The 23,476-nt window shown below is 45.2% G+C and overlaps 2 protein-coding genes across 4 annotated transcripts in view; one reads left to right on the plus strand and one right to left on the minus strand.

Moving 5' to 3' along the window:
• SPATA48 (spermatogenesis associated 48) overlaps positions 1–15,108 on the minus strand; it is a 29,519-nt gene extending 14,411 nt beyond the window's left edge. Inside the window, exons 1-5 of the mRNA XM_016147825.2 lie at positions 14,556–15,108; positions 10,980–11,077; positions 5,911–5,987; positions 4,582–4,702; positions 2,965–3,032 (exon numbers count right to left, since the gene is read on the minus strand). Of these exons, the coding sequence (XP_016003311.2) occupies positions 2,965–3,032; positions 4,582–4,702; positions 5,911–5,987; positions 10,980–11,077; positions 14,556–15,108 (917 nt within the window). The remainder of the gene's footprint in view (positions 1–2,964; positions 3,033–4,581; positions 4,703–5,910; positions 5,988–10,979; positions 11,078–14,555) is intronic.
• A 1,549-nt stretch (positions 15,109–16,657) lies between these two features.
• LOC107512415 (zona pellucida binding protein) overlaps positions 16,658–23,476 on the plus strand; it is a 34,174-nt gene continuing 27,355 nt past the window's right edge. For all 3 annotated transcript variants that reach the window (XR_001597276.2, XM_016147908.2, XM_036230529.1), the window contains exon 1: positions 16,658–17,413. Coding sequence is in view for 2 of the 3 variants with exons in the window: in XM_016147908.2 (XP_016003394.1) it covers positions 17,293–17,413 (121 nt within the window). In the remaining variant the exon portion in view is untranslated. The remainder of the gene's footprint in view (positions 17,414–23,476) is intronic.

Consider the following 23,476-nt stretch of genomic DNA (forward strand, 5'->3'; position numbering starts at 1 on the left):
TACCAAGTGCTTGCTTTTTCTTTTCTTTTTTGCTCAAACTAGTATACACGTAAGAACTTTCAGAATCGCCACCCCATCGCCCCGTGAGAAACACATTCACCACCTGCAGCGTAAAGGCTTCTACACACTCCTGTCTGTCTTTAGAGTTAGCGTTCAGTCTAAATACCGTTTGCAAATCCGTTTGGGTACACATTCACCTAGGACCGCTCCTTCGCTCCCATGCACTGAACGGTAGTGACGTCATTTACTGGTGTCACAGACTCGTTTGCCACCACCTGCACTCCACCCTGGATTCCCACGACTTCCTGCTAGTGAGTCATTCGTTAACATTTACTCTGCACGCAGCAACGTCTGTTACTCGTGGTGCCTAGTTCTGCGGGCTGACAATGCAGAGCCGCACGCAGCGGTTCCAGCTCCGCGAACGTCCCCCGCGTCACCTCTGCGGTCACCTCCTTCCCTGTCCGCCAGCCGCTGGCAGCCACCGAGCCGTTCCCATCCGTGCCGCTTCGCCTTTTCCAGAATGTCATGCGAATGAATCCTACAACGTGTGGCACTTTGGGTCTGGCTGATTTCACTGAGCAACATACACTTGAGGTTCATCCACGTCGCTGTGTCCCGTTTGTCCTTGGCACCGCGGGGCGGACTCCGCGGCATGGCGCACTCTCGTGTGTTTGTCCACCCGCCTGCGGAAAGCCATCTCGGTCGTTCGTGACTTTGGAGATTGTGAACAAAGCCGACAGCCGCACCTGCGTTCAGGTTTGCGCGTGGGCTCCTGGGAGCGACACCTGCACAGAAGGCCGCAGGGCGAGCGGTCCCCTCAGCGGCTCTGAGGTGTGGCCGTGCTCACGGAGACATACAGCTCTTAGTCCATCGGGTGATTTATCATTTAAAAAACGCAATATATCCATATCGACTGGACAACAATTTTATCATCGGGGCGAGCCATTTGCTACTTTAGATAAAAGGATGCTGAGAAAGGTCTCCATCGGCACTCACATAATCCGGTCAGCGATTGATATCTTCGTTCTTTGAAGAGACATTTGAATGGGATTATTAATAATTTCAGCTTGCTGTGTTCACAAGGATCTGACATTTTTGAATGTTTCAATATTTTATTTAAATGATTACAAATCAGTTTATACATTAGAATCTACTATTTATATTGGGATAGTTTACATATTTGGCAAAACCATCTTTTAAATAATTATTATTTAAAAATTGCACATTATTTTTAGAATGTCTCAATAAAATCTAAGTTTGCTGACAAGACCCAATATTTTTCCCAATATTGCCACCATTTGCAATTCCAGATTCGGCAGTTAAACTCAATTAGGATTTTGCATATTTCCACTCCATTATCCTTTTTTCTTCTGAAAACAAAAAAGTTATTTTTTTACAGGCGATTTATACTGGTTTTAACCAAGTGATATGATTTTTAAAGATTTGAAAAATGTTAGATTTGAAGGTTTTTTATAACTGAAATTTTACCCAAAACTCTCACTAATTTTGCTAAGGTTAAAAATCATTATTTTGTAATTACTTTGGATTAGGTAAATATAAAATTAAATATACAAAATTAACCATTACATTAAAGGGACGATCAAATTGACTACCATCAACTGGAAAACTGGATGGAACGCCAGAGACAAAAGATGGGGTGGTCTTATTCAGGAAAGCATGTATCTTTCTTACACATTTTCTGCCAGCTTCACACTATTCTCCGTAATTGACTATAATATTATTCGCAAAATATACAGATCTGTTTAAAGCCCCATGTGATTCATTCTTATATTTTCTATTTTATTTAATTTGCTGGTTGTGACTCCCCACTAACAAGTTGCAGCCAACAGGCTAAGAATAACTCATTAAAATCCTTAATAGGGTCCACTCTTTAAACTGGACTAAGATAAGCAAGAATCAATTTCAGCTCTTGGTGGAGCCACCGTGGACATGAGAATGTGTGTACGAAACCCACACGTGTTTTTTATGCCTGGGTGCATGGCGATGTGAGGTCGTTGCTTCCAACTGCAGTAAAAATCAGAAAAAACGTTAAACTGTGAGAGTGCATGAATAAATTGTGGTATGTCCAATCAATGAAAGACTACACAGCACGGAAAATGGACACCCGGAGACGCAGACGCCAGCCTGTATGGACCTCACACACACATGCTGGTCGCGTAAGCGTAGGTATGATTCCACTTATACCGAGTTTAAACCACATCTAGGCTAAGAATAACACACGTGGCGTGAAGGTCACAGGGACCCACGGAAACATGAGACAGTGAGTCCACGGCCGCGGCGCGCCCTGCGGAAGGGCCAAGTGCTCAGGGAGAAGCACACGGGACCTGCGCGGGGCTGCCACTGCCTCGCCTCTGAAGCTGGAAGAAGACACGCAAATCACATTCTCATTCACACGTTTCGTGTACATGAAATATTCAAGACCAAATTTAAACAATAAAAATAGAGACGATGACCTGGAATGGAGGTTGTAGTGAGAACACAAATAGTGACATTTTCAAATGCAGAGCTGCCAGTTTTTAGACTAAATGAACAAAATTGCTTATGTGGAAGGATCAGTAATTAAGCCATAGTTCTTAGCATTAGCGGAACTCGGAAGAACTACGTTCCTCAAAAGCCGAGGGAGAATGATTTGTAATTCCCTGAAGTCCATGGATTTCATGGCATGGTAATTCTTCATAAAGCATTCCTTGTCTTTAGACTGTGGTGGTATATTTAATGATCTAGATTTTTAAGGAGGTTAAGAGAAAACGAGAGGAAGCTGCACTAAACAATTGAACTGGGATGCGGGTCCTGTCACAGGGTGGCAGTCTGTGGGCGTTGGGCTGCTCTCCAGGGGGTGTGCCCCCCCACCCCCACCCCCACCGTGGCTGGATCAGCGGATCCTTAACCACAAATACGTGAGGGGGAAATCGGGTGATGAGAACGTGAGGAGATAAAACTTACAAAGTGACTGGTTTGACTGGTGCCAGGAAAGATCTTGTTTGAAATCTGTCCCAGAGTCCACCGACCATCTGAAATCATTGAAACGAAGGACAGGTGTTCAGTAAACAGTTACTGTAGCTCCCGGCATAGAAGCTCCAATCACTGTGCTTTCCAGTACGCTAGCCCCTGAGGGCCCAACAGTCCTGCCCGCGTCGGGGCGAGCCCCAGTCTCCCCGGGAGAAGCTCTCCCCAAACCCTTTAGCGACCGGGTTTGCTCCCAGGCGCCCCGTCCCCGCCCTGCGCTCAAACCCTGAACTTCGGTTTGCCTCCTCCCGCTGGGCTCGGCCTCGTTACCCGCATCTCTCCTTCGGAAAGAGGCCGGCATCGAAGGCCGGCGCTGGGTCCCCCGCAGAGGCCGGCGGCCGCCCTCTGCAGCCCCAGGCCAGCCCCGCTGCCAGCCCGACCTGTGTCCTGAGTTTTGGACCGTGGCCTGCCTGGAAGGACTTCAGAGCCAGTGTAACTCAGCGCCAAAGAATGTGCACTGAAAGGGTCCATTTTTTCAAGACGCGACACTTTCACGCACTCGAGAGAGCCTTAAACACAGCCATGAGTCCAGGCACCTTTCCGTTCTCTGGTTGATTTTAGTTTCGATGTGAAAATCCCATAGCGAAGCTTTGTATCAAAGCCGAGGACGTGCTCGGGACGACGCGGGCGGCGCGGGCCGTGGTCCCTGCCTCTCCGGGTCACCGCCCAGCCCCGCACCCAGTGCACCTGGCTCCCTTCCAGGTCCCTGGGTGCTGCGTGCGTGAACCGACGTCCTCAGAGTCGCAACGGCATGTCACGCTTCTGAGAAGGGAGCCGGGCAGCGGGCGTGGGGCGTCCGCGCTGGTGGCCGCAGGGTGCCGGGGCGTCTAGCCGGGTCTGAAGGGCCGCGGACGCGGTACGGGGACAGCGGGGAGGCGGCGCCACGCTGCTTGCGGGCGACAAGGCGCGGGGCTGCGCGGGGCGGCGGGCACGGGCGCCCAAGGGCAGCGCGGGGGTGCGGCGGCTGCGGAGGGCCGTGCCAGCCGCGCGGACCTGGGGCGCGCAGCCCCCTTTAGCGAGTGCTGGGTGCCCGCCAGCGGAGTGAGGCGGAGAGACCCACTCCCCAGGGACAACGCCCTGGCTGTCGCGGGATACAGTGATGCACGTGATGAATTCTTGACGGTCAGAGCGAAACGCATGGACAACGCTATGGACCAGCAGGAAGGCTTCGGTCACTGAGTCAGGCGGGCTGCGACTCACGGGCTCTCCCTGCCTCCAAAGGTACCTAGGAAAGTTCTAGATTCCCATTTAAAAGCCAGTCCCGCCTAGGGTCTCTGGCAGAATAGCAATCACTTATCTCTGTCTTCTTCATTTACTCCTTTTGTAATTTTTAAAGTAAACATAGTCAGTGCAAATGACTTTTAAGAAAGAGGTTTTAAATAAAAAAAAATTAATATAGCTAATATTAAGGTATCTGAGGTTAGGGGTGACTTTTGTGATCATGGCATGTTTGGCTCCATAAAGCACATGTTTGCTGTCCTTCCCGTAACTCCTAACAGTGAGCGGCGTAGAGCGGAGCTCCGGGCGACAGGCTGTGGCCAGGGGCGCGCTGACCTGCGTTAGTGCCGGGGCCAGTTCGTATCTTCTCGGCGTGAAGCGCCCCGGGTCCGCCCCGTCCGCCTCCGGCTCGCGTTTCGGAGGCAGCATCTTGTCCCAAGGAACGTGTTCATAAGCTCTACGAGATTATTAAGTGGCGACATTTCAGTTACTACGGTTCGCAGCGCCACGCACCGCGGCAGGCAGGGTTCTGAGCTGGGCCCCGGGAGCTCCCGCTCCCCCCGCCCCCCGGGGTGCGGAGCAGTCCGCCAGCCCGCGCTCCCCGAAACGCCCCCGGAACGCGCCCCGGGCGCGCGGTGCCCGCTCTGCCCTCCCCGTCCGCCGCGTCCCCGTCTCTTCCGCCGCCACTTCCTCCTCTCGGTTAGTTCGCGACAGTGAGATGCGCGGAGTCACGATCCGTCTCCACCTCCCCGAGTCACGCCTCCCTGGGCGCCCCCAACCGGGTGCGGTGGCTGTACCCAGCCACGACCCACGACCGCAGACTCATGTCTGCGGCCCGCACCCCCCTCCCACGCTCCGGATCGGTGCACCCCGTGGCCTCACTGACGGGGCCACCGGGCCGTCCGACGAACGCCTCTCCGCCCAGCATGTTCGCCCTGAGCTGACGTCTGGTCTTCCCCACCGGCGCCGCCCCATCTGCCTTGCTGTGTTACGTGATGGCATGTCCGGGGTGGCCAGCTGCGTAGCCCAAAGCCTGGGAATCACCCCCGGCTTCTCTTTCTTCAGACTCGTAATCTCTCGTCTGGAAGTCGCGCTGACTCTACTTTCAACACATACTCGGAAGCCGACCCAGCCCTCCCCCAGCCACCATTCTCTCTGACTCAGATGGCAGAATCTTTCATTTTTTCACAAACTCATCACCCTCTAAGATACGGTCTATTTACTTATTATATTTGTTGCTTACTGCCCATCTCCCTGTAGAATAAGAGCTCTTTGAGAGGAGAGATTTTGCCTGTTTTATTCACTGATGGATCCCACGGCCTAGGGCGTAGACACACAGTAGCTGCTCTATATATTTTTTGAGCAAATGAGTGAAATGTCCTTCTAGTTTCCCCTGCTCTTGTTTTATATGATGCTGCTTTCTTCTCTCCTCCTTTCTCTCTGACCGTTTCCTTCGTTTTAGTTTTATTCTTTTATTAAATAAAGGTTTTCTTTAAGACTCATTCTCGAGCTGTTTATTTTAGCAATCACCGCGAGTAACTAAATATCCGTATCTGATGTTCTCTGAGTTTCTAATAGGATGCAGGGTAATGTAGACACATAGGGGATGAATCATTAAAGATAAATATATTTTCACATCAAAATTCCATTGGGACAGATGCTTACTTTTGTGTAGAGGACTTATAAAATGAGTCCTTTGCACTGTATTTCTTGTCTCGTTGTAAAAGTGGTTCTCCATTATCCTAGAAGGCATGAACGACAAGTTAAAAGATCAGACGGAAATGGGAATTGCCACCGTTTTCTATTTACTATGCTTTCTTTTTTTTTCTCTTCACTTTACTTCTTTCATTAACAAGTAAATCAAGCGCAATGCTTCCCTACGTTCCTGTGTATTGTCCTGGAAATTGACATTCTGCTATATTCTAATGATTAAGTCAAATTTTACAAAATGTACATTAAAGTTCGTGGAAAGTCGGATTTCTATGAGAAAGCTCTTGAATTTTAAATGTTGGCAAATGGTTTTTAGTTCTCTGTAATTAAAACATTTAATAAGTCTTGTCTGTCTTGTTTTCTAATAATACAAGGACATCAGTCCTGAAATTTCCCTCTTCCTATCTTCCATCTTATTTTATTAAAGTCATTTAATTATCAGTATGACCATCGTTATTAGTGTCCTTCATGATTACTGTTTGTTTAGATTTCCCACCATATTTTACCATATTTTACCAGTCCTTTGCCTACCTTTGTTTCTCGCATCCTTGTTTTTTCCCCCTTGGTTCTTGGCTCTCTTCCCTTTTCACTGAGGTTCCGTTTTCAGTAATTCTCTCAAGAATTTGAACTTCTTGTCTGTTTTTGATTCACCTTTACTTTTGAATAATGTTCTAGATGGGTTTGTAACCCTGGTCAAACGGCTGTGATTATTTAATAGCGGGCGTATCTCACTGATTTGGGACTGTACTACTGTTTCGACTTTGGGACCGCACTTAGGTTAATAGCGGGCAGGTATTCTGCGCCCTCCACCCCGCCTTCTGGTTATGCTTAGGATGTTTGTCTTGGTTTTTCTACAGTTTCAATATATTTTGTTTAGGAGAGGGCATGTTTTTGTTCTTCAGGTTTAAGACTTGGGCTTCTTTAACCTGAGAATTCAAGACTTTCACCAATTGGGACAAATCTCCATTTTTATATTTTTATTTAAGGCAATGGATTCTCTTCATCCTCTTCTTATGAAGTTCCTATTAGACAAACACTGGACTTTCTCATCCTATCCTGCGAGTCTCTTAACTTTTGCCATCTCTTCATCCGTAACTTCCGCATCTACCTTCCATTCTGCCCCTACCGACTTCCCTGTTTGCCATTTTCTTCTTCACCTGTTTCATTAAATGAAACATCAAACATGTTCAGTAGATTTTTTGAAATTTTACTAAAGCTACATCTAGTGAAATAATGTAATATTTGTTAGTATGATACATTATATTAATTTTTCAATGTTAAGAATATATTTGCGTTCCTGAGATAATCCTCACTTCATCCTGTTATATTACCTTTTATAAATTACTATTTTTGATTTTCTAATACTTTTAAAAAAATTTTGTGTCTGTGTATGAGGAATATTAGTCTGTAATTTCCTCTTTTATTGTAATATCTTTGTTTTGGGGATGCTAGGTTAAGTTGGACTTCTAAAACTAGTTGGAAAATATTCTATTTTTTGAAATAACTTATACAAAGAATATTTGACAAAAGTCAGCAGTGAAACCATCTGATCCTGGAGTTTTCTGTGTGGAAAGCTTTTTGCTAATAAACAAATAAATTTCTTTAAGATAGAGGGAATTCATGTATTCTGCTTCACCTAACATCAATTTTGGTAAGTTGCACTTTTAAAGGAATTAATTTGTTCATTTAATGTAAGATGTCAAATCAACCGGCATATAGCAGTTTATAATACTCCCTTATTTTTCTTTTAGGATCTGTAGGAATAATTCCTCTTTAATGTCCTATATTGGTAATATGTTTTCTTTCTCTTTTTCTTTCTGAAGAAACAATTTTTGGCTTTTAAGTTTTTCTCGTGTATCTTTGGTTTTCATTGACTTCTACTCTTATCTTTGGTTAGCCATTTAATATATTCAGGTCCCAAAGATGTCCATGCACCTTATATGGGACAGGGGAATTTAGAGGACAGAGTACATGAAAGTTGCTAATCAGGAGACCTTAAAACAGGAAAATCATCCCGGACGTGCAGACGGGCACGGTTCAGTCCCAGGACAGGGCAGAAGGGGACAGGGGAGAAGCGCCCCGTCTGCCCTCCTCGTCTCGGGATAAGCCGGGGTGCAGGTGGTTCCAAGAAGCTACAAAAAGCAAGTCGATAGAGCCCACTCGTGAGCCTCTAGAGGAAACGCGGCCCTGTCAATGGATGCTGAGATTGCAGGCCTCTTAGACACTTTTTCCTTCTGACATTTAGCACTATAATGAGTTTGTATTGTTTAAGCTGTTCAATGTACGTTATCATGTTCTGGCAGTAATAGAAGACGAATGCAACCTTCGTCCGCGATGGATGGATATTCTAGATGTAGTATTCCTTCTTATGTCTAGATGCAGCGTGATGAGTTTTTTCGATCAGCATTTTATGTACATTATCCCACTGTGCCCTTGTCTTCTCATCTCAATAGTTTCCGACAAGAAGCCTTTGATAGTTTATTTGATAGTTCGATTGTTTCTCTGGTGGCTTTCAAAATTTTCTTTTTATCTTTAGTCTTCAGAAATTTGCCTAGGCTTTTTGAAAAAAAATTTTCAATGACCCTCTTGAAACTGTAAATTTATATCTTTCATCAAATTTGGGGGATTTTCAGTAACTATTAAATATTATTTTCTGCCGCATTTTCCTTCCGTATGTTTTATTGGACTCCGACTGGTGCATTGTCCCATGAGTCCCTGAGGCTCAGTCCACGATTTGAAGTTTTCTCGTTTATTCTGATGAACCCCGGCTGCGGCCTGTGCAGGCGTCTCCTGCTGTCAATCTGCCCAAACCCCCAAGGCGGGAGGCGCCCGGCATTCTGCCCAGAGACGCGGGTGCTTGTCAAACATTAATTGCGACTTTTGATGTTTACGCCCATGAGGGTGTGAAAAGGGTTCACTCACAGTTTAGCACCCCCTTCCAGAATAGAAAAGACAGTACGGCCACAGTGGCCCCAAGTTTCCATCCTCTCATCAGCCCAATAATTTCTACCTTATTAGCTCTTTGAGATATATATATACATATATATGTATATATGAAAAAACAACCAGATTAATATTTAAATATATATACATATATATAAGTATATATATACATATATAAGTATATATACACATATATATAAGTATATATGTGTGTATATATATACTTATAATACTTATATATATATAAGTATATATATATACATATATATAAGTATATATGTATAAGTATATATATACACATATATATGTGTATATATATACTTATATGTATATATACACACATATATAAGTATATATATACACATATACTTATATATACTTATATATATGTGTATATATATACTTATATACTTACATATATACTTATATATATGTATATATATATTTAAATATTAATCTGGCTGTTTTTTCATTGGAAGTATTGTCCCATGTTACTTAGTTAGCTTCTACTACTAGTAGTAAAATATACAGATTTATTTTGTCATTAAAAAGTCTAAACTTGTTTTCAATTTTAAAAAGCATGCTAATAAGCATTTGGATGACAAGCTCCTGCTTCATAATTCTAATTTAAGACAGAGACGGCTCCGCCAGCATGGAGCCAATGCCCGCGGTTTCCGACACCGCCCCCCTTTGATTCGCTCTGACGAGCCGCGGCAGCAGCCTGCGGGAGCAGCGCGTTCTTTGAAAAGAGACTGGGAATGGAATAAGTTAAACGAATAAATACAAAATTTCTTTACTCTTGCAACCAAATCCTACATTTTATCTGAATTTAGAGTAGCTCAAAACAAGCCGAATTACCCCCCATGTCTCCTGTCACGATTTGCTTATAAGAGAAAAATGCAGCAAGGCATGAAGTCGTTTCGTGGTGGGTGGCATCTTGGTAAAGGAGGCACTGGTGACGTGTGCTTTAAATGGCCTTCTTGTTCCACATTCATGCACCGCAGAACAATCGATGGCTTGTGGGAGGCGTGCCCCGGCCACCTGGGTGGTGATTAGAAAGGGCTCTTGTGAAGGCAGAAGTGGGAAAGGAAGAAATCAGCCTGAGCCCCGGCTGCAGGCAGAGTCCCAGGCCGATCGGTCTCAGGCAGGAGTTCGTATGGTGGTTACAGACACGGAAGCTTATTCTTTAAAAGCATTTGTATCGATGCTTTGAATGGTTATGGGTTTCTTTTTGGGTGATGAAAATGTTCTAAATTAGATTGTGGTGATGGTAGCATGATACTATAATTATCCTAAAAAACTATGAATCAAACACTTTAAATCAATGAATTTTATGGTGTGCAAAATCTACATCAATGAAGCTATTTAAAAAATACCCTTTCCATATCTGTGTTTCCCTTGGGAAGTCTTCAAATAATTTAAGCGTCTATGGTCCAGAGACTGTAAAATTCACAGAGGGAAATGATTGATAACATAAACCTTAACTTCAGAAGGGTATCTAAGTTTAAACCTTGATTTTACATTTCCTACCCTTGTGGTCAGAGGTCAGTTACTTGCCATAACTGGGCTTCGGCTTTCTCAGATAAAAGAGGGCAACACTGCCCCATCCAGAGCAGAGACAGAACTGAGACTTTTGCCCTGTAAGCCACAGTGGGGGTGCTCTGGGCGAGGGGTGGGCTAGGGTGGGAGCAGATACTCGTGAGAATGTGGTCTCAGCTGGCCACGGTGCTAGTTTGTTCCCTCGAGTCAGCCCGTCGTTGGCTGACGTCTGGGGAGACGCTGCGGGAGGGTGCAGTCCTCAGGCTGGGGGCTGTTCGCCATGCTGGCCACCACTCACTGCCACTGGAGGAGGGTGCACTTGGCAGTAATGGGGGCCCGGGTGGGGCTCTACCAGCTTCTACTGCTGTCGGGATGGCAGAGGACGGACAATTTACAATGACGGTGAAGACACAGCGCCTGGCACTGGAGACGTCATTTCATAAATGGCAGTTATTTCACGAGGCTCAAAACGTCAGATACACAGACGGTGAAACCAGCTCATCACGAACGTGGCGTTTCACTGTCCGGCGAGAAAACCTTACCGCGCACGTTGCTTCCTCATCGAATGTGAATGTGTCGTTTACCGAGCGACCTTCACGACGAGGTTTCGAAGGGGTAACTCTCTGTGGGCTCGTCCAACCTGGAAACAAAAACGTATGTGCTTTCGGTTAAAAACACAATAAATATTTTTTCATCTGCCAGAAATATTTTTTATTAGAAAGCTAAAATGTGTGCTGTTAATTGAATTTTCAATGCGTTACCTAACGATTTTTTTTACAGGTGAGTTCTCTCACACTTTCTGCTGTTGTTGTCGTTATTATTATTATTATTATTAAAAATGTTTAACAATTATCCTCATTGGTGAGAACAGAATAGCTTGGGGATTTACTTGTTAGGATTACTATAATAGTGTAGAATTATTTGTTGCTTATTACTCATTATTGGAAGAGACCCTCTGGTCTGTGACTCTGTGTGTTTGTGTGCAGATGTGTCGGGGATGCTGGTGACACACAGGAGTCTGGTTACTATGTCATGTGTTCATGGAAGACCTGAGAATCTGGCAAATACAAAAGCAGCATTCAACAAATGTGTTCTGTGCCATAAATGGAAGCGGAACAGCTAAAGATGAAAAATGGGGTTCCTGGTTTTGGGGTGCTCATGAACGACTAGGCGAGGCCGACGCATATGTAGGCAATGGCGACATCATGCGGCCACTGTGCTCACGGCAGAGGAGGGGGCAGCTGGCTCAGCCAGACCGTGCGGAGCTGGGAGCACCTTCCTGACTACGGCACCTGGTCCTGGCAATGAGCAGGACTTGGCCCGCATCGTGGAGGTGGAGGAAGGACAGTCATTCCGGGCAGGGAACAGCACGGGCAGCGGTGGGCCTGCCCTGTGAGAGCATCACAACTCCCATAGGAAATTATAAGAGGTCAGGTACAGCGACATCGTCAGACGGCAGCCAGGGAACGGTGAGAGGTGGACAGGGAGGGGAGCCAGTCAGGACATGAAGGCCGGGGCTCAGCCTCAGTCAGCTTTCCCCTGCAGATGGAGATGGACAGGGCACTCATGCAGGTGAAGACCACAGTCACACCACTGGTGGTTTCCATAAGAGGAAAACCACGGAGGTCACAGGAGGCGACCTCTGTGTTCTCTGCGATAAGGAAGACTGTGTCATCTGTTGCAATGAGAGGCAGAGAGACCAATCAATAAAAGGTTTGAACATAATCAGGATACGTTTGGAATAGTTTATTAGTATATGAGAAAGCAAGCTAATTCTGAACAGCTAAAACACTGCATCCAGTTAAATGTCTAGACAAGGTCAGAACTGGGCAAGAAGTCAGCGATCTAATCTTTGATGACCTGGCTTTGATATTTATGAAAGCCCCCTGAAAAGCATACTGGGCTCTGATATAATTAATTCTGAGAACATAGCCTTCTCTATTAGAATGTATTAGAAATCATGAGTATTTAGGTTTACTAAAAACTGAGAGTATTTATTATTCATGATTATTTCCAGGATCTACAAAGTCATTAAAAGCCTAGGGCAAACTATATTGAAACCCATCCTTGAACTACTGGTATTACTCTTTGAAAATGTGATAGCTAATAATAATACCTACTATTAATTGAATGCTTTGCCAGCTTCCAGGAATTCTGATAAGTATTTCACGTCTTAATTCACTGCTTTTTAAAAACTTTATGAGACATACTATGACTTCCAATTTAAGTATAGAGAAATTGAAAACTCTCAACTTTGCTTAACTTTATATCTACATTGGTTTACTCCTTCATGTCAGGTATTTTTACATGAATTATGCTAAATGGCCCTATTATCTCATGTGAATTTTACAAATGAGGACACTCAGGCCTACAGGGAGTAGCAGCTCGTCCTGGGTCATAGTGCAAGGAAGTTTCCCCTGGATCTGAGGCCGGAACTTCGCTGTCCAGTCTCTTTTGAATTGTGATGGGCTGATTCCGGCAGAGCAAGGCAGCGGCTGGACGAGCTCTGTCCTTGGTGCTGAACTGTGGGTGCAACGTCTGTTAACTCCGCTTTAGTCAGAAGTTAGCTTTAATAAACGATTTCTTCCACCTGTAATTTGTTGGAATAATGTTTTGAGATTCTACTCTTAGAAAAACTTACAAAAACAGCCCAACACGAGGCTGCAGTTTTGTGCTGACGAGTGCCATACTTACCTAAAATGGGACTACCGTGAAAAATGAATTCGGCTTCGTTAAGGAAGTTTTGACGATGAAGGCTATATTATGCACCGAAACGTTGGCTCCTTTGTTGACGGATTTGAAATGTAGTCATTAGTTCAGAATCAGTGACATGTGCTGTATGAGATGGACCTGAACTCAGCGACGGTCCCCTCAATGCAAATGCTTAAAACACTTTTTGCACCTTAGACAATATTGATTTTAGAGACAAGTGCATTGATTCTTAGTGATACGGAATTTTCCTAGGTAGTATTTCCAGTGGATTGTAATTATTTCCTAAAAATAGGATGTCGAACTTCATTTATTCTGTTTATACGAAAACTCCAAACCAAGGAATTTCCTCCCCTCAGCCCACCTGCTAAGTCCACGACTGGCGTGCCCATTAAAAGCATTTCTCTTATCCTACTCTTCTCTCTCTCAAAAGTGGGGGCCTGGAGGGAGGATGGGCTGGGAAGTGTTCTGTTTGGGGTGTTTCCTTTCTACCACCTTTTCCTTACCCCCTTCCCAGTCTCGAGGGCCTCTGGCCTCCCTCCGTGGAGCGGCAGGGAGCATGGCCCCCCGCTGCTGCACCGTACAGTGGGGCCGCTGTTGCTCCCCGTGTCTGCTCAGGCTTCTGCTCTCGGGCTGCGTGCTGCGCGGAGCTGTGGAAGCCGGGGCGGCCTCTGGCACCAGAGTAAGCGCAGCAGCTCTCGGGGCGACTGCAGCCTTGCCTCTGCGCGTGCTCAGAGTGGTGCTCTCCGCTCGCTCGCACCTGCCTGGCCCACCTCCTCACGGGAACAGGCCCCGCAGCTCTTTGGGAGCGTCGCTCGCGTCTGAGCGTCTGAGCCGGGCCCGAGGGGCTCTGGGAGCGCCTGCAGCGACATCATCCCGGGGCGTAGCCGTCTGTGCGCATCGCCACCTGAGCCTGCGGCGGGGGCGGAGCTATTTCTGCAGGGGTCGCTTCTCCTCCGCTCCTGTTCTTACCAGGCCCCAAATTTACTTTCGACTACTTTCCCATTTCATTTCAGCCCCTGTAACAAACTCTATCATAACCATCAATTTTATTTTTTTCAAGGGAGAATGATCAAGAGGCATGCTACGCAATGATCAAAGTGCAATTAATTTCCTTTTCAGGTAAAAGTAGGTTACTTATACGTCTAGGATAAATTGTCTGAAATATACTTTCTGTTGATCACTTCCGCTGAGTGCACTTTTAAAAAATCAAATATTATTTTACCAATAGGATTATAAAAGGCTTATCATTATTACTACTTTTCCTCACCATCTGTAAGTTAAATATAAGAATTCCTTATTCGGTTGTTTAAAACTTTGTTAAATTAACAGCTAAATACTAAACCTTATATCCATGCTCTTCTCCCTTGTTTGAATACTTAAATATTCTAAAGCTCATGTCACTTTACCTCCAAGTCTCGCTCTGATGGAAATGTCTGGTATTGCCCTGGAATTCCACTTCCTGTCTTGCTTTAGTTCTTCTGGTACATAGTTTTGCCTTTTTAGGATCCTTGGCAATCCTGCGTCTGGCCTAGGAACTCGATGTTGAGGTTTCACATCACTAAAATCCGCCAGGCTTGGTATGGTTCTGCCAACACCGGGTTTTAAATCAGCATCGCCACCGGGGCTCAAAAACCCTGAGCAGGGGTCACCCAAGGGCACATCATCACGAAGCGGGAATAACGGGTAAAGTGGCCCGTAAGGCGGGGGATAAGGGTAGTGTAAATGATAGTCTGGCGTAGACGAAGGTGGATAAGGGTGAAATTTAAGAAAAGTAGGGTTGCATTTCTTCTCAATTCTACCATAGTCATGTCTGTCCTCGATTCCTTTCACGAAAGGCATGTTGATTTTTCTTAAGAGATCGCAGTAGTGTGGGTATTCCATATTGCGGACGGCCTTTGTTCCTGAAAGAATAGACCGCTCCGAGATCCTTATCTTTCCCGGTGTGAGCTGTGAATCCATATCTGTGGCCTTCAGAACTTTCGACGACGGTAAATCAAGTGCTTCCGATGACTCCTTCAACTACGGAACGCCTATAAATCTGCAATAGTTGAGAATCGGTTAATTTAACATGTCAATTTGGCTTTCTTAAAGTCGACAGAGTAGTTTTTTCCTTGTTCTTTGTAAGATGTCTCTTTTCTCCACCAAAGGGAGCATACGGCCATAACAGACCGGGGCACAAAAGCACGAAACAGAACAGAGCTCGTTGCTTAGCAACAGCTGGACCCGTAACACATTGGATCGCTCATTCCTTCCTGCTGACGCTGTTGTTAGCCGTTGTCTTCAGTTGCTGAAAACTTCATTCTTCGATGTCTTTGCAGCACCTGGATAAGATGTATTTCTACTGTAGCTGCTCCCGCTCAGCAAAGCCTTCCGGCTGCAGAAAAGCAGACGCGATTCCCTTTAACATGCTTGGCTATATAAACGCTAGGTGGTTTTACGTAGTTTTCTAAGTTTAGGCGATAAAAGATGATCCTCCAGGACGAGTGTCTGCATGAAAATCAGTTTTATCGAGGGCTGTCTCTTCCTCTTCTCGGGCGTGCGCTGCACTGATCTCCCACGCAGGCTGCCCCGGGAGATGCTGGCGACGCTCTGCGGCCACGCGCGCGCCCCCCACGCCACCCCACTCCCCGCCGCCCAGGGCTGGCCCCCAGGCCGACAGCCAGTCTACGGCCCCTAACGAAAAGGTCTTCCCCGGCCCGGTAACCCGCGCACGCCAAGGAAAGGGTCGTCTGCTCCAGAATCTTCCGCGGTCTCTGATGGTCTCCACGAGGCCGTGGTCAGCGGCGGGCGGCGCGGCCCCAAAGGCGCAGGGGTTGCGCCCCGGGGCGGCCAGCCTGCCCCGCGGGCGGCCCACCCGGCAGATGCCCAGCCACACAACGCCGCGGCCCGCCGGCCCCGCCCCCGGAAGTGGCGGCCCGCCCTTGCTCCCGCCCCTTCCGGTCGGCTGCCCGCCAACTTCCGGCGGGCGGAGGGCGCGCGCCGCCTAACGACCTTCTGCGCCTACGGTCGGCCGGTGGCGGCGGCGTGTGGATGGAGGCCTCGGCCCCCGGCCGGGCGCGGCGGGGCGGGCAGCGGGCCCGGGCCGCGGGCTCCCCGCTCTCCCGGGCCGCCGTCGTCCTCCTGCTGTCCGCCTTCGCGGCGCGGGCGCCCCCGTCGGGTGAGGCGCCGCCGCCGGGGCTCCGCGGGGCCGCGGCTCCTAGGTGGGGTTTCTGGGTCACGTGTCCCCGGCGCCGCGGCTCCGCGACGGGTCTGGGTCACGTGTCCCCGGCGCGACGGGACCTGCGTCTGGTCACGTGGCCGCAGCGCCGGGGCTCGGTTTACCGGAGGCCGCGCGGGCACCTGCCTGTGGCAGGGGAGCAGGTGGCCGCGGAGGTGGACGATGCGCGGTCAGAGGAGCGGAAAAGCCCGCGGCTCGGTGTCCGAGCGCAGCGGGCTGTCGGGCCGTACGCGACGTGTGGCGCCCGGTACTGGGTGTGTTTCAGCGCGAGCGGGCCCCGCCCGTTTGTCATTGTCCGCGATCCTCGGGCTCCCGCGTGTTGGTTGTATCTGTAAATACCGGGAAGACAGGGATTTTGAAGTTTGACTTTTTGTGGCCATTTGTTTGCTCATTCGTATCCGGAGAATCAAAATACTTGTCTGTCTCTTTGTCAAAGTGTATTTAAAATGCTGATGAACAAGAAGAAAAGAAAATTCAATCGAACTGTTGACATTTAATGAGAAAGGTTTTGGCTGCATGTTTTTGTGTTCAGATTTTAAGCTCTAAAATAATAAAGTGCAAGAATTGAATAATAAGCACAAAGGATTTGTTTAGGATGCCAAGTATTGTTCAAAGAAAGGCGAGTGTGAAAAGGAGATCAGAAATGCTAAGAATGGACAGATTTTAAAGGCTTTAGATCTGGCTCTTGAAGGGTGGTGGGTTTTGGCCTTACAAATGAAGAGAGTATTCCAAGTGAATGAAGAAAAAGCCTGAGGCAAGATACACTAGGGAAAGCAGAGGATAGATTAATTTCATTGGCGCATATAAGGGGAGTGGAGTTGGAACAGGGATCCCGGGTGTCAGGGGAGATTGAATTATGGCTCGCCCCTTAAACCAAGATTAAATATATTATGATTCTGTACTTGTTAAATATCTCGTAATTTCTTATGAGACAAATTGTTACTCATTTCTTTTTCTTTTTGATAGTTGGATATTTGATTCGAGTACCAAGAGGTTTTTACTTGACCCAAGATGGGCTGAAAATAGTGGGGTCACCAAATTCTCCAGGTATTAATAGATAGATTTTCAATAATTTTAAGAAAATTATTAGTATTTGTTTAAATTTTAGCAATCGTGCCAAAAAACTAACATTTCCAAGTTATCCTAGTCTGCTAAAGTCATTCTTTTTATGACTATGGATTAAGTTGTTTCCATATAGATTCATTCAAGTCTGATTTTGTAACTGTTAAGTGTGCAAAAAATAGTTATTTCTGAAAATTACATAAAGTTGCCTAGAGTGTTTGCTTGCTATTATATAATAATATGTTGTTAAATGTATGCAGTTCAGATTTGCTAAAACTTTTCTCAACTGAGAGCTATATATCAAAGATTTTGAATTTCATAAGATTTTGCAGTAGTCTCAAGAGGCATTGCAAGTACAATTTTTGTGCATACTTTTTATCGAGGTGAATTCACATGCCTTAAATTTCCTCTCAATGCATACAATACAGTAGTTTATTAGTATATTTAGTATAGTAACAAGTTTGGGTGACCATCGACTCTATGTAATTTCATAACATTTCATCACTCTAAAAGGAAATGCCAGTACCCAATACGCAGTCACTGTCCAGCCCCTGGAAACCACTAATCACTTTCTGTCTCTGGATTTGCTTGTTCTAAACATTTCATATAAGTGCAGTTAGACACCATGTGGCATTTTGCGTCTGGCTTCTTTAACGTAGAATAATGTTTGAGAGGTCCATTCACATCATAGGATGTATCAGTGCATCATTCCTTTTTATGGCTGGGTAATATACCATTGCATGGACATACTGCATTTTGTGTATCAGTCAATTGATGGATATCTGGGTAGTTTCCATGTATTGGCTGTTATGAATAATGATGTTGCGAGCATTCATGGACAAGTTTCTGGGTCCCTTGCAGTTTCATACCAATTATAGAATTGGCTCGTTAACTTTCTCTGTGAACAAATGTTTTCAGTTCTCTTAGGTATAAGAGAGAGAGAGAGAGCGCGCGCGCGCGCGCGCGTGTGTGTGTGTGTGTGAAATTGCTAGGACATATAGTAACTATGTTTATTTTGAGGAACTGCCAAACTATTTTTCAAAGAATCTTCACTATTTTACTTTCACATCAACAGTGTATAAAAATTTAAATTTCTTGATATACTTGTCAACATCTGTCATTGTCCATTTATTTATTGTAGTCATTCTCGTGGGAAGTGGATTCTCACTGTAGTTTTGATTTGCATTTTCCTCGTGACGAGTGATGTCGAACCTGTTCTCATGTGTTTATTGGTCATTTGGAAACCTTCTTTGTGGAAATGCTTATTCAAGTCCTTTACCTGTTTTTTAATTGGGTTAGGATTTTTATTATTGAATTGGAAGTTTTTTAAAAATACATTCTGGACACTAGACTCTTATCAGATATTTGACCTGCAAATATTTTCTCTTATTCTATAGATTGAGTTTTTAGTTTTTAAAGTGTCATTTAAAGCACATTTTAAACTTTGATAAAATCTAATTTCTAATTTTAATTTGGCACTGGCGCTTCAAGTGTCACATCTTAGAAATGATTGCATAACCAACAGTTACAAAGTTTAAATAAGCATTTTATAGTTTTAGCTCTTACAATTACGTCTTTATGTATTTCGAATTAATTTATGCATATGGTGTGAGGTAGGGATCAGACTTTTTTTCGTTGTTATATTTTAAGATTGTTCTGTTATTTTTTGTTATAAGATTGTTTTGACTACTCTGGGTCCCGTACAATTTCATGTCAATTCTAGAATTAGCTTGTCAACTTATGCACACACTCAATAAAAGCCCTGGGATTTTAATAGAGATTGCATTGAATCTGTAGATCAATTCTGTGATTATTACCACCTTAATATTAAGTCTTTTAATTCATGAACATAGAGTGTCTTTCTATTTATTTAGGTTTTCTTTAATTTCTCTCAGTGATGTTCCGTAGTTGTCAGTGTACAAGTCTTGTACTTTTATTAATAGTTTATGTTTTCTGATGCCATTATAAATGAAATGGTTTTCTTAATTTAGTTTTGGAGTGCTCGTTTCTACTGTACGTAAATACAGTCGAGTTTTGCAAATTAACATGTATCCCGTCACCTCACCACCTTGTCGAATTATTTATTAGCTCTATTTTTTTAGTGCGTAGTGGGGAATTATTCCTTAGGATTTTTTATATACAGTGTCATGTCATTTGCAAATAGAGATAGATGTCTTTCTTCCTTCCCAACGCGGATGCTTTTTTCCCTTGCCATTTGCTCCGTCTAGTGTTGATGACAGCAGGCATCTTGATCTTGATCCTGATCGCGGGGGGCGGGAAAGGCTTGAATCCTTCTCTATCAAGTATAGTGTTAGCTGCCTTTTGTAGATGCCTTTTATCAGACTGGGGGAGTTTCCTTCTCTCCTAATTTGTTGACTGTTTTTATTGTGAAAGGGTGTGAAAGGATTTTGTCAAATACTTTTTTTACGTGTATCGAGACAATCATGTGGTTTTTGTCCTTTGTTGATATGATAGGCATTACATTGATTGGTTTTTGTGTTTCAAACTAGCCTTGCATTTCTGGGGTAAATAGCAGTAGATTGTGATGTTTAATTCTTTTCCATGCTGCTGGATTTGGTGCTAGTATTTTAAGGATTTTATGTCCATATTCATAAGGTAAATTTGTAGTTTTCTTGGGTTGTCTTTGTCTGATTTTAATCCTAGAATAATAGTGTCTTCATAAAATGAGTTGGAACGTGTTACCTCCTCTTGTCGTTTTTGCAAGAGTTTCTGAACTGTTAATTCTGCTTTACTTGTTTGGTAAAATTCACAGTGGATTTATCAGGGGCTGGACTTTGTGGGAAGTTTTTGATTCTAGTACAGTCTCATTACTTGCTTTATTTCTATTCAGACTTTCCTTTTCATTATGGTTTTAGGTAAGGAAGAAGCTACCAGTTTTGTTGAGGATCGCATGTATGTAACAAGTTGCTTATCTCTTGCTGTTCGCAAGATCTTGCCTTTGTTTTGAATTTTTACGATTAATTCTGATGTATCTTGGTGTGGATGTCTTTGAATTCATCCTAGTTTGAGTTTAAGTGACTTCGATGAATAGATTCGTGCTATTTATTTATTTATTTATTTATATCAGTTTTGGGAAGTTTTTGCCATTGTTTCTTCAAATACTCTTTTTGTCCCCTTCTCTCCAGTTTTTAATGGGATTTTCATAATCTAAGTATGGCATGCTTGATGGTTTCCCATAGGTCTGTGAGTACTGTTCATTTGTATTTATTTACTTTTTTTCCATTTGTTAGATTGGCTAACCCACAATCGCCCTGTCTTTACGTGCACTGATTCTTTTTTGCCTGCTCAGAATCGACGTTGACACCTTACAGTGAAGTTTCCAATTCGGTGGTACTTTTTAATCTATACTTTCTTTTTGATTTTTTTAAAATTTAATTTCTCTCTTTTCGTTGATAGTCTCCATTTGGAGAGACATTCTTTTCATACTTTTATTTAGTACTTTAGGCATGATGTTCTTTGATCATATTTAAAATAACTGATGTAAAACTGTGTACAGTAAATCCAAAATTTGGACTTCTCAGGGACAGTTTATATAGGTTGCTTTCTTGTTTTCCTGTCTATGACTACTTTCTTGTTTTTCCCATGTCTCGTATTTTCGGTTGAGAACTGGACTTTTTTAGTGATATAACGTAGCTGCTCTGGAAACCGGATTCTTCCCCTTCCCAGGTATTGGTGTTGCTGTTTGTTGTGATTGTTTCTGTGTTCAGTGACTTCACTCAGTCAACTTGCTCAGGCTAATGACTGGGCAGAGGTTTCATTAAACCCCTGCAGCCAGTTAGTCTAGTCTTTGCCGCGGGTCTGCGTGTGTTTCTTGGGGCCCACCTTGAACATTGAGCCAGTTCTGCCTTATCGTTCCCTTCCCGCCGCACAGAGCCTCAGTTTCAGCCAGAGGAAATCGCTTAAGGCCTCTCAGCCTTCAGTGAGCACCCCAGTTTGGGGCGTGCGCCCCGCCCTGTACAAGCCTGTGCCCTTCTATTTTCCCAGGGATAGGTCAGAACTTTTCAGAGCCCCTAAGGTTTTGGCTAGCGTTTGTTTACTGCAAGGGTTGGCCACCGCATCAGGCACTGCCGAAGTGGAATGATAGCTTCTGTCATTTTTGACGAATACTTTGGAGAAAGAGCTTTTCACAGTGGGTGCACTCCGGCTTGGGTCAAGGAAGGTGGCATCTTTTAGGAACCTGTCAGAAACGTCAAATAATGACAGTTCTCTGGGAAGGAGGCGTCGAAGACGGCCTGACCCATCTGTCCACTTTGTGGCTGCCGGGGTGCTGGTTGTCATGGTGATTGTGGAGTGTTGCTTTTCAAGGCTGCTGAAGAGCTGGAGGGAAATGAGCGTAGGGCAGCTTGGAATGCCACGAGCTCTCTGCCAGGGCCACTGTCACAGGGCCCCACAGGATGTATGGGTTAAACGACAGACATTGATTGTCTGGGTCCTGGAGGCTGGGCTGGAAGGGCATGTCCCTGGCTTGTACTTAGCCGCCTGCTCCCAGTGTCCCCTGCCATCCTCCCCCGACCCGTGTGTGTCTAAATGCCCCGCTTCAGTCAGGACGGCAGGACGCGGTCGGTTGTGTTGGCTTCGGGCCCGCCCTGTGTCGTTTGGGCTCGATGACTTCTGTGCGGACTCTGTCTCCAAGGAAGCTTGTAGTCTGAGGCCCTGGGGACTAGACGCAGCCACATGAGCTCGGGGGTGGGGGCGAGAGGCCTAACGAAACCCGTCACACGGAGATTCGGTTGTTTTCTCGAATATGTTTTTCCTGGGCTGCTGCACGTCTGACTAATTTCCGGAGTTCTGAAAATGTTGATTCTGACAATTCCCGCCACTTTTCTCATCACCTTTGAGAAGGAGACAATTTTTGGAGATCATTACTCTTCCGTTTTCACTGATATCACAACTTTTATTACAGCTTTTGTTTTAAAACTATAACTTTTAAACCTAAATTGTAAAATAGTTAACGTAAAGCTGATTTCCTTTTATTGCCACTTTGTTGTATTGAGTATGATTACATTTATTCATAAATTGGGTTCACATTTCAGTGTAGCGTGTACTTTCTGTATCCAAAACTGTGCTGTTACAGGATATTTTACTAGCTGTGCCTCCACGAAATCCCGACTGCCTTGTTTTTCTTGCCTAGAATTTCCTCCGTCTCTTCTGTCATGCAAGGCTCCAGCATCTGTTTGTGTTAGCCATTTTTCTATGGTTATCTTCTCTTTAACTAATTCACTTATTACTGATTCTTTGCTGTTCAGTCGTCTTTTATTTTTCTGCACTCATGTTTCCATCGATTCAGTAATCATTTATTTGCATCCTCGTTGCATTTTTAACTCGTCCCAGTTTGGGAGGCATGCATGGTGAGTACCGTTTTGGGAATGTCTTTTTGTGCGCGTTGGGTGGTGGTCGGGCTCTTTCGTACCCAGGACGAGACAGACGTTCATCACCCTAGGACCCGAGGGACCTCGATCCCAGCAGACCTGCCCCACATAGCGACTGCGCCATTGCCACTGCCACCAGCAGAGCGTGTCCCGTGTCCCCGCCAGCTCACGGTGGTGCCGAGTTTTTCAGATTTGCGAAACTGGGAGTCGGGTTACCTCTGCCCGTCGTTTTCATGATGTTCCAAAGGAGACACTTTCACGTTATTCGTAGTCCACTTACACGTCCGTTATTTGTTATTTTTGTCGGCAATATCTTCTTCGAGATGTCAAATCGGTCATGCTTTTTCTGTCCCAGATGTTAACTTTGTCTGCGTTTCATAGGATTGAATGGGAATTGGTGCTCCGGAGTTACTCGTGCTGGGTTTCTAAGCTGAGGGGCATTTGGACCCCGGCGGGGTGGTGAGTGCCAGGGGCATGTGTCTGGAGGCTTGAGTAGCTTAGTGCAGTCACACAGTCACGTGGCCAGGGTGAAGACTAGGAAGAGAGGAGCCGTGGGATGGGCACGGAGGACATCGTGGAGAGGGGGGCCCGCGTGTCATGCGCAGGGGGCACAGTTTTACACCTAGCTGTGAAAGGGGTCAGGACAGAAGACGGGCAG

The sequence above is a fragment of the Rousettus aegyptiacus genome, unplaced genomic scaffold (genome assembly GCF_014176215.1).
Source record: "Rousettus aegyptiacus isolate mRouAeg1 unplaced genomic scaffold, mRouAeg1.p scaffold_m13_p_13, whole genome shotgun sequence".
In the NCBI taxonomy this organism is placed as follows: domain Eukaryota; kingdom Metazoa; phylum Chordata; class Mammalia; order Chiroptera; family Pteropodidae; genus Rousettus; species Rousettus aegyptiacus.